This window comes from Nerophis lumbriciformis, linkage group LG31 (assembly GCF_033978685.3).
Source record: "Nerophis lumbriciformis linkage group LG31, RoL_Nlum_v2.1, whole genome shotgun sequence".
NCBI classification, from domain to species: Eukaryota; Metazoa; Chordata; class Actinopteri; order Syngnathiformes; family Syngnathidae; genus Nerophis; species Nerophis lumbriciformis.
Genome location: NC_084578.2, coordinates 5,557,501 through 5,575,118, shown reverse-complemented (window position 1 = coordinate 5,575,118; position 17,618 = coordinate 5,557,501). Strand labels below are relative to the sequence as shown.

The following is a 17,618-nucleotide window of genomic DNA, read 5'->3' as shown; positions in this document are numbered from 1 at the left end:
GCAGTGCAAGTCCAACTGAGGTGACTGATCAAACCCACACTAGTAGAGGAAACGTGTGGTGTAGCTGTGAAGTTTTTTAAGTGACACCTAAGGTGTCATATACTGATCTGGTCTATACAGTAGTTTTAGATTTGAGTTTGAAAACATTTAACGTCTTGAAAATACCAACTATTTCCTACGATGATGAACTTAAATGTTCAGGAAATGTACTTGGAAACTATGACATGGTACATTCATATCCAGAGGTGGGTAGAGTAGCCAGAAATTGTACTCAAGTAAGAGTACTGTTACTTTAGAGATTTATTACTCAAGTAAAAGTAAGGAGTAGTCACCCAAATATTTACTTGAGAAAAAGTAAAAAGTATGTTGTGAAAAAACTACTCAAGTACTGAGTAACTGATGAGTAACATACACACACATATCATATATATATATATATATATATATATATATATATATATATATATATATATATATATATATATATATATATATATATGTCTTAATAAGGTTATCCAAAAAATAGTGCTCGATACCGTAGTAGAGCGCAATATATGTATGTGTGGGAAAAAAAATCACAAGACTATTTCATCTCTACAGGCCTGTTTCATGAGGGGGGGTACCCTCAATCATCAGGAGATTTTTTTTATATATATATATATATACACACACACACATATATATATATATATATATATATATATATATATACACACATTTATATATATATATACATACACACATTTATATATATACATATACATATATATATATATATATATATATATATATATATATACACACACATATATATATATACAGTATATAATTTATATTTATTTATTTTGCCGTTTTTGTTTACATGTTAAAGGTGTTTTAATGAATATACATGCATGTTTAACACATATAGATTCCTTTCTTTCATGAAGACAAGAATATAAGTTGGTGTATTACCTGATTCTGATGACTTGCATTGATTGGAATCAGACAGTAGTGCTGATAGCGTCCACGTTTTCAAATGGAGGAGAAAAAAAGTTCCTCCTTTCTGTCTAATACCACATGAAAGTGGTTGGTTTTTGGCATCTTATTTGTCCAGCTTCCATATTCGTTTTTATACACTTTACAAGAAATACATTGGCGGCAAACTTCGTAGCTTGCTAGCTTGTTTGCGCTGGCTTTCGGAGACTCTTGTTTTGAAAGCGCAGGCGCGATGGAGCGGCACTTTTATTGTGAAGACAGGAACTGTGCAGTCAGTCTTTAGGCTTTTGACGGGATGTACGGTTGAAATAAAAAAGGGTCTTTTTTCCTTCACACTTTTGATTGATTGATTGAAACTTTTATTAGTAGATTGCACAGTACAGTATATATTCCGTACAATTGACCACTAAATGGTAACACCCCAATAAGTTTTTCAACTTGTTTAAGTCAGGTCATGTGACCGCCTGGCTCTGTTTGATTGGTCCAACGTCACCAGTGACTGCATCTGATTGGTGGAACGGAGTGAACGTCACCAGTGACTGTATTTGTTGAAACGCAGGCACTATGAAGGTCTGTCTGACAGACCAAAACAAACAAAGCGTGCATTAACAGATCGATAAAAATTAGTAGCGAGTAGCGAGCTGAATGTAGATAAAAGTAGCGGAGTAAAAGTAGCGGAGTAAAAGTAGCGTTTCTTCTCTATAAATATACTCAAGTAAAAGTAAAAGTATGTTGCATTAAAACTACTCTTAGAAGTACAATTTATCCCAAAAGTTACTCAAGTAGATGTAACGGAGTAAATGTAGCGCGTTACTACCCACCTCTGTTCATATCTCACCTACAAGAAGGCAAGTTCATTTATAGAGCACAATTCCTAAAGTTGAACCTTGAGGAACACAAAACTAAAGAAGTAGAAGAAATGACCAGTGTTGGGACTTTGTAACGCGTTACTGTAACCATACTTGCCAACCCTCCCGAATTTTCCGGGAGACTCCCGAAATTCAGCGCCTCTCCCGAAAACCTCCCGGGACAAATATTCTCCCGAAAATCTCCCGATTTTCAGCCGGAGCTGGAGGCCACGCCCCCTCCAGCTCCATGCGGACCTGAGTGAGGACAGCCTTTTTTCACTACGGGAGGACAACAGGGTGACAAGAACTAAATCATCCAGACTAGAGATAAATTGTATTATTATGTTTATCTTACCTAAAAATAAATATATTTATTCATTAAAAAAACTAAATAACTAAATACATTTGTACTATATTTTTTCTAAAAACATCAAAACTTTTTTTTTGGTATTTTTTCTGACTCCTTATTACATCCAGCCATAGAATTATACCGGTACATTAAAATAAACATATTTGAAATAATACATTTTAAATTATCATAATAATTCATTTAAAATGACCATATTTAATTATTAAAATAATTGCTTGTTTATCAACAACTTTAGCATTTTATTCATTACATTTTTAAGCTCTCAGAAGCCAAGTTATGTTATATTCATGTTATATTTATGCAAGTTTGAAGTATTATCTAAACACAGTTTTGTTTGCATATTTTCAGGATGTAGATATATACATATATATATATATATATATGAAATACTTGACTTGGTGAATTCTAGCTGTCAATATACTCCTCCCCTCTTAACCACGCCCCCAACCACGCCCCGCCCCCACCCCCCACCTCCCGAAATCGGAGGTCTCAAGGTTGGCAACTATGACTGTAACGCCGTTAGTTTCGGCGGTAACTAGTAATCTAATGCGTTATTTTTTATATTCAGTAACTCGGTTAGCGTTACTACATGATGCATTACTGCATTATTTTACGTTATTTTTTTATGTAGTATCGGCTAGAAACAGAAGATCTGAGTGTGTTTTATTGAAGCGCTGCGGTGCAGTCCTTTTGTGTCACAAGGAAAAGAAGAGGCGTGCTTTCTGTGGGTTGGGTTAGGGTTGGCACTCAGCATCAAAGGTTGGAATTGGGGGTTAAATCACCAAAATAATTATTCTCAAGCGCGGCCACCGCTGCTGCTCACTGCTCCCCTCACCTCCCAGGGGGTGAACAAGGGTGATGGGTCAAATGCAGAGAATAATTTCGCCACACCTAGTGTGTGTGGGGCAATCATTGGTACCTTAACTTTAACTTTAACTGTTGTGGAATAACTGACAGTGATAACTAACAGTACACCTGTGAAAAAATTGGATACTGAAATTTAAAAAATTGAAAATGAAAAAAATCATAAGAATTCTGGTCAAAATACAGCAAACACTTACCGAAAAGCACAAAACAAAAGTCAGCCTTTGTCTCCTGTGGGTTAAAGAAATATGTTTAAAACATTACTTGCCAACCCTCCCGGATTTTCCGGGAGACTCCCGAAATTCAGCGCCTCTCCCGAAAACCTCCCGGGACAAATTTTCTCCCGAAATTCAGGCGGACGTGACGTGTCGACAGCCTGTTTTCACGTACGCTTTCCCACAATATAAACAGCGTGCCTGCCCAATCACATTATAACTGTAGAACGATCGAGGGCGAGTTCTTGGTTTCTTATGTGGGTTTATTGTTAGGCAGTTTCATTAACGTCCTCCCAGCGCGGCAACAACACACAACAACAGCAGTCACGCTTTCGTCTACCGTAAAGCAGTTTGTCTGCCGTAAACAGCAATGTTGTGACACTCTTAAACAGGACAATACTGCCGTCTACTGTACATGCATGTGTGACAATAACATCTACGGCTTTTAGAGAGTGCAGTGCACAACTGCGCACACAACAAGGAGACGAAGCAGAATGCATCATCAGAGAGGGTGTTCAACATGGTTAGAAAAATAGTGACAGAGAATAGAACAAGGATGGACAATTCAACCCTTAACTCAACAATGAGTAGATGAGTGTTATGTGTGTGTATATGTGTAAATAAATGAACACTGAAATTCAAGTATTTCTCTTATTTATATATATATATATATATATATATATATATATATATATAATAAAATAAATATACATGTATATATATATATATATATATATAGCTAGAATTCACTGAAAGTCAAGTATTTCTTATATATATATATATATATATATATATATATATATATATATATATATATATATATATATATATATATATATATATTATATATATATATATGAAATACTTGACTTGGTGAATTCTAGCTGTAAATATACTCCTCCTCTCTTAACCACGCCCCCCAACCACGCCCCACCCCCACCTCCCGAAATCGGAGGTCTCAAGGTTGGCAAGTATGGTTTAAAAAGAAAAAGTGGACATTTCTTTCACAGCTTTCCCATGATGATTTATCAGTGTTTTTAATGTCACATTGCAATATACTCACAGACCACTAGGAGGCAGAAAAGGACTGGCATTTTTTTTAACAGCCTTTGGCATACCGGTATTGTAAAATGTAATAAATGCATTAATAAAGTATATTATTAGCTATTACACTAATTGGCTTCATCACCTTAAACACGATTGCATTTATTGAACCACACTGAATTCCTTTTAGCATCTTTATCGCTGCTCTATGACAAATTTACATTGATCTAACCCAGGGGTCGGCATGCGGCTCTTTAGCGCCGCCCTAGTGGCTCTCTGGAGCTTTTTCAAAAATGTATGAAAAATGGAAAAAGTTGAGGGAAAAAAATATATATTTTTTGTTTTAATATGGTTTCTGTAGGAGGACAAACATGACACAAACCTCTCTAATCGTTATAAAGCACACTGTTTATATTAAACAGGCTTGAATACTGATTCCAGTATTTGGCGAGCGCCGTTTTGTCCTACTAATTTTGGCAGTCCTTGAACTCACCTTAGTTTGTTTACATGTACATCTTTCTGCGACTTTCTAGGACGTGTTTTATGCCACTTCTTTTTCTGTCTCATGTTGTCCACCAAACTTTTAACGTTGTGCGTGAATCCACAAAGGTGAGTTTTGTTGATGTTCTTGACTTGTGTGGAGTGCTAATCAGACATATTTGGTCACTGCATGACTGCGAGCTAATCGATGCTAACATGCTATTTAGGCTAGCTATATGTACATATTGCATCATTATGCCTCATTTGTAGCTATATTTGAGGTCATTTAGTTTCCTTTAAGTCATATTAATTCAATGTATATCTCATGACACGTTATCTGTATGTAATATGGCTTTTAATTTTTTGCGGCTCCAGACAGATTTGTTTTTGTATTTTTGGTCCAATAGGGCAGGGCCGACATCCGGGCAACTGAGCTACATACGGGTTCTTCGAGCCATAGCAACCTGACTGGCGTTGAAAACAAACCGTCGCCATTACTCTTTAACCTGTCGACCTGCGCTGATTAAACCCGTCATTCTGCCTCCAAAATGCCAAAAAACTGTGTTGTTTTTGGTTGTGCAAACCACAACTGGAAACAGGGGAAACAAAGGTCGCATTTTGTTCTGCCAAAGCGTGCTAAAAGCCCACAGAGACGAGACAAATGGCTCGCAGCTTTACACCGGGAAAACGAGGACGGTTCTCACTGGAGTCCCCCAAAATCCCGGGTCGTGTGTTCGGATCACTTCGTTTCTGGTCAATATAAGGAACAAAAATCCACCTTCTTAACCACAACTTGGCTATACCGTCCATGCTAATGTTGAACCCGTTGAATTTTTACTGAATAACGTTCGACAGCTGAAGTTGTTGTTGTTGCACAACAATAACATACGGTATAAAGGCTATTTTCGAAAACCGGTTTCATTTAAATTTGCACTTAACGGTTGGGTTTTTAAAAACCAATAAACCCTATAATTTTCATGTTGCCATTTAATCAACTTTTTAAGACAGTCGTAAAATGCTGTCTGCAAGTCTCCTTTGTTGTAATCAAACATTACTTGTAGTTGTAGCCCTCAAATCTCTCAATATGTTTTCATTTTTTCCCTCTCAGGACGACCTGTAAAGAATCCCATGCACCCTTGGGTGATTTAACAATTTTTATGTGATTTATTCGTTATATAACAACCGAAGCTAACAACCGACCTGGTGCGCTTGTGAGGTAGACATAAAGATTTCCAAATTCCATGTCCGGCCATTGTGTAGGATTATCAGTCCACGCATCTGCTGGAAGGCGGTAAGGGCAGTCGTTTAATCCAACTACAGAACATTTTAACTCGTATCTTAACCTAGCCTCACTGGAAAGACTATTTACATAATCATACGCCATTTAGAACAGTTTAAAATGCCGTGAAACCTCGTTAAATGCCTTTTCTGTCAATGCTGTGTTCGCTGTGAGCTGGTTTGTTTTCAACGAATTCAATATGGCGACCGGTTGCTAGGGGATTGGCAGGCGGAAGTGACGTAGGTCCGCCCTCGCCTATAAGGCTCTTTCAACATTTTGGGTTGCCGACCCCTGATCTAACCCAACATATACAAGAACACCACCCTCTCTTTGCATTTGTGGTTTAGAAATACAAATTAAACCAATAAAATGAGTAAGTTAAACTCTGTAAAAGACAAAAAAGTGTTTGTGTGCGGCCCGAATGAAATGATTGCCGTTCACGGCTGTCAATCACAGCTGACGTGCATTTCCTTCACAAAGTATTTAAAAACGGACGCCATCGTTGCCGCTTTTACAAACTCTGCTTTTGAATATGACGATATCCTGTTCCTGTGTGTGTGTGTGTGTGTGTGTGTGTGTGTGTGTGTGTGTGTGTGTGTGTGTGTGTGTGTGTGGTGGCACTGTGCCAGGACGGGGGCGGGTTATGGCCTTAGGCCCATAACTGTGGCACACGCCAACTTTATTGCACAGAATGTATCAAAGTAACTCCTGCGTTTGAACTTTCCTTCATTGTGTCCCTCACTGGAAAAGGTTTGGACACTCCTGATCTCCAATAAGATTTAATTCATGGGTTTCCGTGAGCGGAGGAGCCGCCATCTCGTGTGTCATAACTTTGTTTATTCGCCCGTTTATTCGGGAAATTTGAAAGAGGACGTGAAAGTTTCCTACAGACGGACGTTAGAAGGGGTTTGCAAAGCCAGGTACTTACAGATATAGAAGGATATTGGCGAGATGAGATGGGAAAAGACGAAAGGACTACTGATTTGGAATCTTACCTTGATATACCGTATTCTCCGGACTATAAGGCGCACTTAAAATCATTTTCCTTTTTTTTTCTCAAAACCCGGTGCGCCTAATGTAAGGAATACGTTTGGTTGAGCTTACCCACCTTGAAACAATTTAATTTGGTACATGGTGTAATGATAAGTGTGACCAGTAGATGGCAGTCAAACATAAGAGATATGTGTAGACTGCACCGTTTGATGTGCTTCAACATAGGAGTTTTATTATGGTGTGTGTATCAATCAATCAATCAATCAATCAATGTTTATTTATATAGCCCTGAATCACAAGTGTCTCAAAGGGCTGCACAAGCCACAACGACATCCTCGGTACAAAGCCCACATAAGGGCAAGGGAAAAACTCACCCCAGTGGGACGTCGATGTGAATGACTATGAGAAACCTTGGAGAGGACCGCATATGTGGGTAACCCCCCCCCCCCCCCCCCCCTCTCTAGGGGAGACCGAATGCAATGGATGTCGAGTGGGTCTAACATAATATTGTGAGAGTCCAGTCCATAGTGGATCCAACATAATAGACCCCCCCTCCACAAGGAAGAGGGGAGCAGAGGAGAAAAGAAAAGAAACGGCAGATCAACTGGTCTAAAAGGGGGGTTTATTTAAAGGCTAGAGTATACAAATGAGTTTTAAGATGGGACTTAAATGCTTCTACTGAGGTAGCATCTCTAATTTGTTACCGGGAGGGCATTCCATAGTACTGGAGCCCCAATAGAAAACGCTCTATAGCCCGCAGACTTTTTTTGGGCTCTGGGAATCACTAATAAGCCGGAGTTCTTTGAACGCAGATTTCTTGCCGGGACATATGGTACAATGCAATCGACAAGATAGGATGGAGCTAGACTGTGTGGTATTTTATACGTAAGTAGTAAAACCTTAAAGTCACATCTTAAGTGCACAGGAAGCCAGTGCAGGTGAGCCAGTATAGGTATATATATATATATATATATATGTATATAAAGGTATATACAGTATAGGCGTAATATGATCAAACTTTCTTGTTCTTGTCAAAAGTCTAGCAGCCGCATTTTGTACCAATTGTAATCTTTTAATGCTAGACATAGGGAGACCCGAAAATAATACGTTACAGTAGTCGAGGCGAGACGTGTATAAGGTGATACATATTATCTGGCGGTTTTGTTTGGCAATATTATGCAAAAGCAACTTTTCTTACCTTCTGGTACCTGCTGATCTGTATTTGGGGTCTGCATAAGTACTGAAAAATTGCGCACGTCCGCCTGTGTAGTCCGTGCCGACACCGTAGTCGATAAGCTTCTTATTTTTCTCTATCTTGTTATGGAACATTCATCCTCTACTGTTGCCATTTCTAATATAAAGTAGTGTAAAGTTCTTACTTATATCTGTCAGTAAACTCCCTCATGAAAGCGCTAAAACATACCGGTGTAGTGAGTTTACATTATTCACCCAAGGAACTTTAGTTATTAGAGTTGCGGTAAGGCGGTTTTTCACGGGACACATTTCCGGTGTTGTTGTTGTTGTTTCCGGATGAGGAGATTGCTGCTCCGTTATTGATTGAAGTAAAGTTTGAATGTCATTAAAACAGTTAGCTCCGTCTTTTGACGCTTCTTCCACTCCCGTCCTTGCACGCTACACCGCTACACCAAAGATGACGGGGAGAAGACGCCGCCGAAGGTGAGCCACGTAAATAAGACCGTCAGAAAGCGGCTTGAAGATGATAATAATAATAATAATAATAATAACTGGGATTTATATAGCGCTTTTCTAAGTACCCAAAGTCGCTTTACATGTAGAACCCATCAATGATTCACACCTGGTGGTGGTAAGCTACTTTCATAGCCACAGCTGCCCTGGGGTAGCGTGGCTCCAATTTGCGCCCTCCGACCACCACCTATCATTCATCATTCAATTCACCGGTGTGAGTGGCACCGGGGGCAAAGGGTGAAGTGTGCCGCCCAAGGACACAACGGCAGCGATTTTTGGATGGTAAGAGGCGGGGAGAGAACCTGCAACCCTCAGGTTTCTGGCACGGTTGCTCTACCCACTACGCCATGCCGCCCCGATGTGTAAAACATCATCTATGCAACATTTTGACCAAAGAACCACCATTACATGTTATGTAGACCACAAGGAAGTCTTTTACATTCAGAAAAAAAATAATAATAATATGACTCCTTTAATGCGTCTGTGAGGAGGCGTGGCCTGCGGACCTGCAGCGAGGCGGGGCACGCTGGGGCTGGCTCCGAAATGGGCGACAGGTGCGTAGATGGCCCACCTGGGCGCAGTTGTCTCATCACCTCATCACCATCGGTCCTGCTAAACACCGACATTTATTTAATAATACCACCTTAAAATTTGACAACCAAACAATTACACAAGGCGAATCAGTAAAGAATCTGGGTATTATCTTCGACCCAACTCTCTCCTTTGAATCACACATTAAGAGTGTTACTAAAACGGCCTTCTTTCATCTCCGTAATATCGCTAAAATTCGTTCTATTTTATCCACTAGCTACGCTGAGATCATTATTCATGTGTTCGTTACGTCTCGTCTCGACTACTGTAACGTTTTTTTTTCGGGTCTCCCTATGTCTAGCATTAAAAGATTACAATTGGTACAAAATGCGGCTGCTAGACTTTTGACAAGAACAAGAAAGTTTGATCATATTACGCCTATACTGTATATACCATATATACATATATATATACCTATACTGGCTCACCTGCACTGGCTTCCTGTGCACTTAAGATGTGACTTTAAGGTTTTACTACTTACGTATAAAATACTACACGGTCTAGCTCCGTCTTATCTTGTCGATTGCATTGTACCATATGTCCCGGCAAGAAATCTGCGTTCAAAGAACTCCGGCTTATTAGTGATTCCCAGAGCCCAAAAAAAGTCTGCGGGCTATAGAGCGTTTTCTATTGGGGCTCCAGTACTATGGAATGCCCTCCCGGTAACAATTCGAGATGCTACCTCAGTAGAAGCATTTAAGTCCCATCTTAAAACTCATTTGTATACTCTAGCCTTTAAATAGCCCGGTGGCCATGGATGAAGTGCTGGCTGTCCAGAGTCGGGACCCGGGGTGGACCGCTCGCCTGTGCATCGGCTGGGAACATCTCTGCGCTGCTGACCCGTCTCCGCTCGGGATGGTGTCCTGCTGGCCCCACTATGGACTTGACTCTTACTATTATGTTGGATCCACTATGGACTGGACTCTCACAATATTATGTCAGATCCACTCGACATCCATTGCTTTCGGTCTCCCCTAGAGGGGGGGGGGTTACCCACATATGCGGTCCTCTCCAAGGTTTCTCATAGTCATTCACATCGACGTCCCACTGGGGTGAGTTTTTCCTTGCCCTTATGTGGGCTTTGTACCGAGGATGTCGTTGTGGCTTGTGCAGCCCTTTGAGACACTTGTGATTTAGGGCTATATAAATAAACATTGATTGATCATTGATTGATCACCTGTCACTGTATAAAAGGGCAGCAGCCGAGAAGGATGGGGTTGGTGAAGTCGGAGTGGATGGCCGAGAACGAACCCGAGCCCGAGCGAGAGCGAGAGCGAGACGAAGACGAAGACGCGGTAGGCTGAAAAACGACCGGAAGAGCAAGACGGGGAGAAGAGGCGAGTGCTGAAAAGCGACCAGAGAAGGAGGTTTATTGAAAAATAAACAAAATCTCCAAACCGTCAAGCCTGTCATGTCCATCATTGGTGGTCCGAGGAACCCGGCAGTGCGAGTCCTCCACAGAGTCCTATAATCCGGTGCGCCTTATATATGAAAAAAGATCGAAAATAGACCATTCATTGGTCCGGAATATACATTACTGTGTGGTTCCTTGTCCTGAATTCGCTCGATTTCTACAACCCCACACGACGCACGTGTGACCCATTTTGCACAAAAATAACAACAGAGGCGTGCTTGGTTAAAAGTTTTGACACACAAGATGGCCTCTCTCTACTACAGCACCTGAGTCTTTTGAAACATTCAAATTTGGACAATTTTGTCAGAAATAAAGTTGATCACCTTCAAATTCACAGCCCAACCGTTTAAAATGACTTCATATCCCATATCGTCTTTACTCGGTTTTTCTCTTGGCCGTCCCTCTGCCGCAACACTTGCGCGTGCAGAGCAGGCAGCACCTGAGCGTCAGCCACAGTGCAAAGGTGACCACGGCGAGCAGGAAGCCGATGACGTCCAGACTGTGGTACTGGAACCAGTTCAGGTCGTGCGCGGCCACTCGTAGGTGCGCGGCTCCGTTGTGTCTCATGACAAACTCTGTCCAGAAAACAGCCAGGTCCAAAGGCGGAACAGGACGGTCCAGGTGTACGGCAGACAATTTCACCGTCTTCTCTTTGTAGCTGCGGGGAAGGCGATCACATGTCAGTTCAAGGTCAATGGATTATGCTGTAAAATGATGATTACATCAATGGTATGAGGTCATTGCAAAGTCATACAGGTAAAAGCCAGTAAATTAGAATATTTTGAAAAACTTGATTTATTTCAGTAATTGCATTCAAAAGGTGTAACTTGTACATTATATTTATTCATTGCACACAGACTGATGCATTCAAATGTTTATTTCATATAATTTTGATGATTTGAAGTGGCAACAAATGAAAATCCAAAATTCCGTGTGTCACAAAATTAGAATATTACTTAAGGCTAATACAAAAAAGGGATTTTTAGAAATGTTGGCCAACTGAAAAGTATGAAAATGAAAAATATGAGCATGTACAATACTCAATACTTGGTTGGAGCTCCTTTTGCCTCAATTACTGCGTTAATGCGGCGTGGCATGGAGTCGATGAGTTTCTGGCACTGCTCAGGTGTTATGAGAGCCCAGGTTGCTCTGATAGTGGCCTTCAACTCTTCTGCGTTTTTGGGTCTGGCATTCTGCATCTTCCTTTTCACAATACCCCACAGATTTTCTATGGGGCTAAGGTCAGGGGAGTTGGCGGGCCAATTTAGAACAGAAATACCATGGTCCGTAAACCAGGCACGGGTAGATTTTGCGCTGTGTGCAGGCGCCAAGTCCTGTTGGAACTTGAAATCTCCATCTCCATAGAGCAGGTCAGCAGCAGGAAGCATGAAGTGCTCTAAAACTTGCTGGTAGACGGCTGCGTTGACCCTGGATCTCAGGAAACAGAGTGGACCGACACCAGCAGATGACATGGCACCCCAAACCATCACTGATGGTGGAAACTTTACACTAGACTTCAGGCAACGTGGATCCTGTGCCTCTCCTGTCTTCCTCCAGACTCTGGGACTTTGATTTCCAAAGGAAATGCAAAATTTGCTTTCGTCAGAAAACATGACTTTGGACCACTCAGCAGCAGTCCAGCTGGTGTCGGTCCACTCTGTTTCCTGAGATCCAGGGTCAACGCAGCCGTCTACCAGCAAGTTTTAGAGCACTTCATGCTTCCTGCTGCTGACCTGCTCTATGGAGATGGAGATTTCAAGTTCCAACAGGACTTGGCGCCTGCACACAGCGCAAAATCTACCCGTGCCTGGTTTACGGACCATGGTATTTCTGTTCTAAATTGGCCCGCCAACTCCCCTGACCTTAGCCCCATAGAAAATCTGTGGGGTATTGTGAAAAGGAAGATGCAGAATGCCAGACCCAAAAACGCAGAAGAGTTGAAGGCCACTATCAGAGCAACCTGGGCTCTCATAACACCTGAGCAGTGCCAGAAACTCATCGACTCCATGCCACGCCGCATTAACGCAGTAATTGAGGCAAAAGGAGCTCCAACCAAGTATTGAGTATTGTACATGCTCATATTTTTCATTTTCATACTTTTCAGTTGGCCAACATTTCTAAAAATCCCTTTTTTGTATTAGCCTTACACAATATTCTAATTTTGTGACACACGGAATTTTGGATTTTCATTTGTTGCCACTTCAAATCATCAAAATTAAATGAAATAAACATTTGAATGCATCAGTCTGTGTGCAATGAATAAATATAATATACAAGTTACACCTTTTGAATGCAATTACTGAAATAAATCAAGTTTTTCAAAATATTCTAATTTACTGGCTTTTACCTGTATATATGACTCCTGTTGCGTTTTGGACCAGTTGTTCCTCCCAGGGAATTCAAGTCACAATTCGCTCCCAAGTTCTTTCCGACACTTAAAGCTGAGTTGAAAAACCACCAGAGACAGAATAGGTATTTTGTTGTATATTCTCAAAGCTTTGCCAATATACATTTTGATTGAGACCAGTCTAACCCTAGAACATTCTATTGCGCCCCCCCAAAAATGGTCTGTCTTCCCAACGCCAAAAACCTCTCTTTCCTTCCCCCTCCCTAGCCATAACACAAGCACAACGTCTCCCTAGCCATAATACATTCCAAAGAACTCAAGGTTAACACACACAGTTTGCTTGCTGACAGAGCATCAAGAGAAGAAATGGAAACCACGAGCTGTTTTCAAATATGACAAAGAAATGGAAGAAGTACAACTTAAATTCGGATATATGTAAATATCTGCCTCCGACACTCCTTAGGAATATTAATTCTCGCAATAAATAAATTATATTCACAAATAGAGATGTCCGGTAATGGCTTTTTTGCCGATATTCGATATTCCGATATTGTCCAACTCTTAATTACCGATTCCGATATCAAGCGATACCGATATATAGTCGTGGAATGAACACATTATTATGCCTAGTTTTGTTGTTGTTCAGTGTTTTTCAACCTTTTTTGAGACAAGGCACGTTTTTTGGTTGAAAAAATCCAGAGGCACACCACCAGCAGAAATCATTAAAAAACAAAACTCAGTTGACAGTAAACAGTCGTTGGATATGACTTTAAAGCATAACCAAGCATGCATCAATATAGCTCTTGTCTCAAAGTAGGTGTACTGTCACCACCTGTCACATCACGCCCTAAATTATTTGGAGTTTATTGCTGTTTTTCTGTGTGTAGTGTTTTAGTTCTTGTCTTGCGCTCCTATTTTGGTGGCTTTTTCTCTTTTTTTGGTATTTTCCTGTAGCAGTTTCATGTCTTCCTTTTGAGCGATATTTCCCGCATCTACTTTGTTTTAGCAATCAAGACTATTTAAGTTGTTTTTCATCCTTCTTTGTGGGGACATTGTTGATTGTCATGTCATGTTTTCGGATGTACATTGTCTTTGCTCCATAGTAAGTCTTTGCTGTTCTCCAGCATTCTGTTTTTGTTTACTTTGTAGCCAGTTCAGTTTTAGTTTTGTTCTGCATAGCCGTCCTTAAGGTTCAAGGTTCAAGGTTCAACTTTATTGTCCCCGCGGGGAAATTTGTCTTGGGCACAGTGCATCATTGCTTTCTTAACATACCCAAAAACAACAGAACAAAAACACAAGCACAGACACAACCACAACCATACAACTAACATTTAAACATCAGAACATGGAGCTTGATAGACATAGGTGGCACTTTGATGTAGGCATAAAATCTACAGTATGGAGATAAAGATAAAGTACCAATGTGCATTGCACTAGAGCTCATGGATAAAGTGCTATGTGCTAAAGTGCTATGTGCTAAAAAAGTGCTAACCTATGTATTAAAATTCTATTGCACATTGTTGGTCAGCTTAATGGAGGCTGGGACAAATGATAATTTAAGGCGGTTAGATTTGCATAGTGGGACCCGGAGTCTTCTCCCTGATGGCAGGGTTCCATATTCAGGAAAGAGTGGGTGTTGTGAGTTGGAAATAATTTTCTTAGCTTTTTTCCTAACTGCCTGCTCATAGATGCTCTGTATAGGCTCATATTCTTTCCTCCCTACGATTTTCATTGCCGTTTTATGCATGCCGGCCAGTTTGCTTTTTAGCTTAACGGTTAGGTTGCCAAACCATGAGGTGATCCCGTATCTAATGATGCTCTCTACAATGGCACGGTAGAAAATCATCATGATGTGGCTGCTTACGCCGTACAATCTTAATCTTCGCAATCTAAGCTTCAATGCCTTTTCTTAGGGGCACTCACCTTTTGTTTATTTTTGGTTTAAGCATTAGACCATTTTTACCTTCACTCTGCCTCCCACTATTTCCCACATCTACAAAGCAATTAGCTACCTGCTGCCACCTACTGATATGGAAGAGTATTACACGGTGGTTACTCTGCCGAGCTCTAGACAGCACCGACACTCAACAACAACACATCATTTGCAGACTATAATTACTGGTTTGCAAAAAAATATTTTTAACCCAAATAGGTGAAATTAGATAATCTCCCACGGCACACCAGATTGTATCTCACAGCACACTAGTGTTAAGGGGTAGCGGGGGGGTGTATATTGTAGCGTTTCGGAAGAGTTAGTGCTACAAGGGATTCTGGGTATTTGTTCTGTTGTGTTTATGTTGTGTTACGGTGCGGATGTTCTCCCGAAATGTGTTTGCCATTCTTGTTTGGTGTGGGTTCACAGTGTGGCGCATATTTGTAACAGTGTTAAAGTCGTTTATACGGCCACCCTCAGTGTGACCTGTATGGCTGTTGACCAAGTATAATTTCCGAACCGATACCGATAATTTACGATATTACCTTTTTAAAGCATTTATCGGCCGATAATATCGGCAGTCCGATATTATCGGACATCTCTATTCACAAATGTTATGTTTATAATAGTATGTTGTCCGAAATGTGAACATGGAATTGATAAACTGGTCTCTCAACCTAACTAACAAGGTCTTCTGGACGAGAAGCTCAGGTTCGGGGGAACCTGCCCTGAACATTGAGTTATGTTAACTCAATGTTGGTTGATTCATAAACCCAACTATTTGGTTTAATTTATTTAACATAAAAGCTGAGTTATGCTCACTACAATGTTGGGTTATTCCCAACCCAACTATTGGGTTGCGCAATTTAGCGCTCCTTGAACCAATAGTTGGTTAAAAATGATCAATTTTACTGCTGGTTTGTCCTACTCTTTCACATCTACTGATCACAATTATTTGTATTCCATTAAAATTAGGGATGTCCGATAAATGCTTTAAAATGTAATATCGGAAATGATCGGTATCGGTTTCAAAATTATCGGTATCTGTTTCAAAAAGTAAAATTTATAGGGAGAAGTACAGAGCGCCAATAAACCTTAAAGGCACTGCCTTTGCGTGCCGGCCCAGTCACATAATATCTACGGCTTTTCACACACACAAGTGAATGCCATGCATGCTTGGTCAACAGCAATACAGGTCACACTGAGGGTGGCCGTATAAACAACTTTAACACTGTTACAAATATGCGCCACACTGTGAACCCACACCAAACAAGAATGACAAACACATTTGGGGAGAACATTCGCACCGTAACACAATATAAACACAACAGAACAAATACCCAGAACCCCTTGCAGAACTAACTCTACAATATACACCCCCTATCCCCGCACCCCACCTCAATCTCCTCGTGCTCTCTCAGGGAGAGCATGTCCCAAATTCCAAGCTGCTGTTTTGAGGCATGTTAAAAAAAAATAATGCACTTTGTGACTTCAATAATAAAAATGACAGTGCCATGTTGGCACTTTTTTTTCCATAACTTGAGTTGATTTATTTTGGAAAACCTTGTTACATTGTTTAATGCATCCAGCGGGGCATCACAACAAAATGAGGCATAATAACGTGTTAATTCCACGACTGTATATATCGGTATCGCTTGATATCGGAATCGGTAATTAGGAGTTGGATAATATCGGATTTCGGCAAAAAAGCCATTATCGGACTTTTTAAGAAAAATGTTTATTGAGACAAAAATTAATTATGTATTTAATATTTGTATGCTTACTATGGTGTATTATTTATTTTCTATTTATTTGTTCAGTGTTCTGTTACAGAGGACAAGGAAATGGGATAGAATTGCAATGGTATGAAAAGGGGTAGGATTAAATAAGTTCTGCTTTTTCCTACTCCTTTTCGGACGTGCTGTAATGAAACAACTGGAACTGTGTGACGCATGACATTGTATCGTATGCATGCTGAAACTGGACTGAAACTGAATCCCTAGTTTGGAGTATGAACGGTGCATTATTACCCTCTTCCACCGTCTTACCTTTTATTATTGATGATATTATTCAGAGAGGCCACTAGTTTGTCTGCCGTCACGTCATTGATGCTGAGTTTCTCCGCGATGCCGCGCGCCACCATGCGGAGAGCGTTGTCTCCCTGGTCCCCGAACAGCGGGAACATCAGCATGGGCACAGCGTTGCAGATCCCTTCATAGATGCCGTGGGTTCCTCCGTGGGTGAGGAAGGCTTTGGCCTTGGGGTGGGCTGAGGAGCAGCACACCAGAAATGACCACATAGTTTTTCACCTTCACTTCTTCACGTGTCACGTTTTGGAGGGCATACCCAAGAGGTCATTCTGAGGCAGCCACTTCATGAGTTTGACATTCTCCGGCACATGCTTGGGTATAACTCCGGTGTATCGCCACAAAACCTGAAAAACACACACACACTTTTAGGTTTGGACAATCAATCGAATTTTAATCATGATTTAGATTTTTTTGGCATCTCGGGATCATAAGAATATTATAATAGGGAAAAAAAAAAAGATGAAC

General features: G+C 40.6%; 1 protein-coding gene across 1 annotated transcript in view; it reads right to left on the bottom strand.

Moving 5' to 3' along the window:
- Positions 1-10,714: 10,714 nt before the first annotated feature.
- The window catches only part of LOC133574048 (UDP-glucuronosyltransferase-like), a 17,721-nt gene continuing 10,817 nt past the window's right edge, over positions 10,715-17,618 (bottom strand). Inside the window, exons 3-5 of the mRNA XM_061926072.2 lie at positions 17,410-17,497; positions 17,112-17,331; positions 10,715-11,441 (exon numbers count right to left, since the gene is read on the bottom strand). Of these exons, the coding sequence (XP_061782056.1) occupies positions 11,159-11,441; positions 17,112-17,331; positions 17,410-17,497 (591 nt within the window). The 3' untranslated portion in view covers positions 10,715-11,158. The remainder of the gene's footprint in view (positions 11,442-17,111; positions 17,332-17,409; positions 17,498-17,618) is intronic.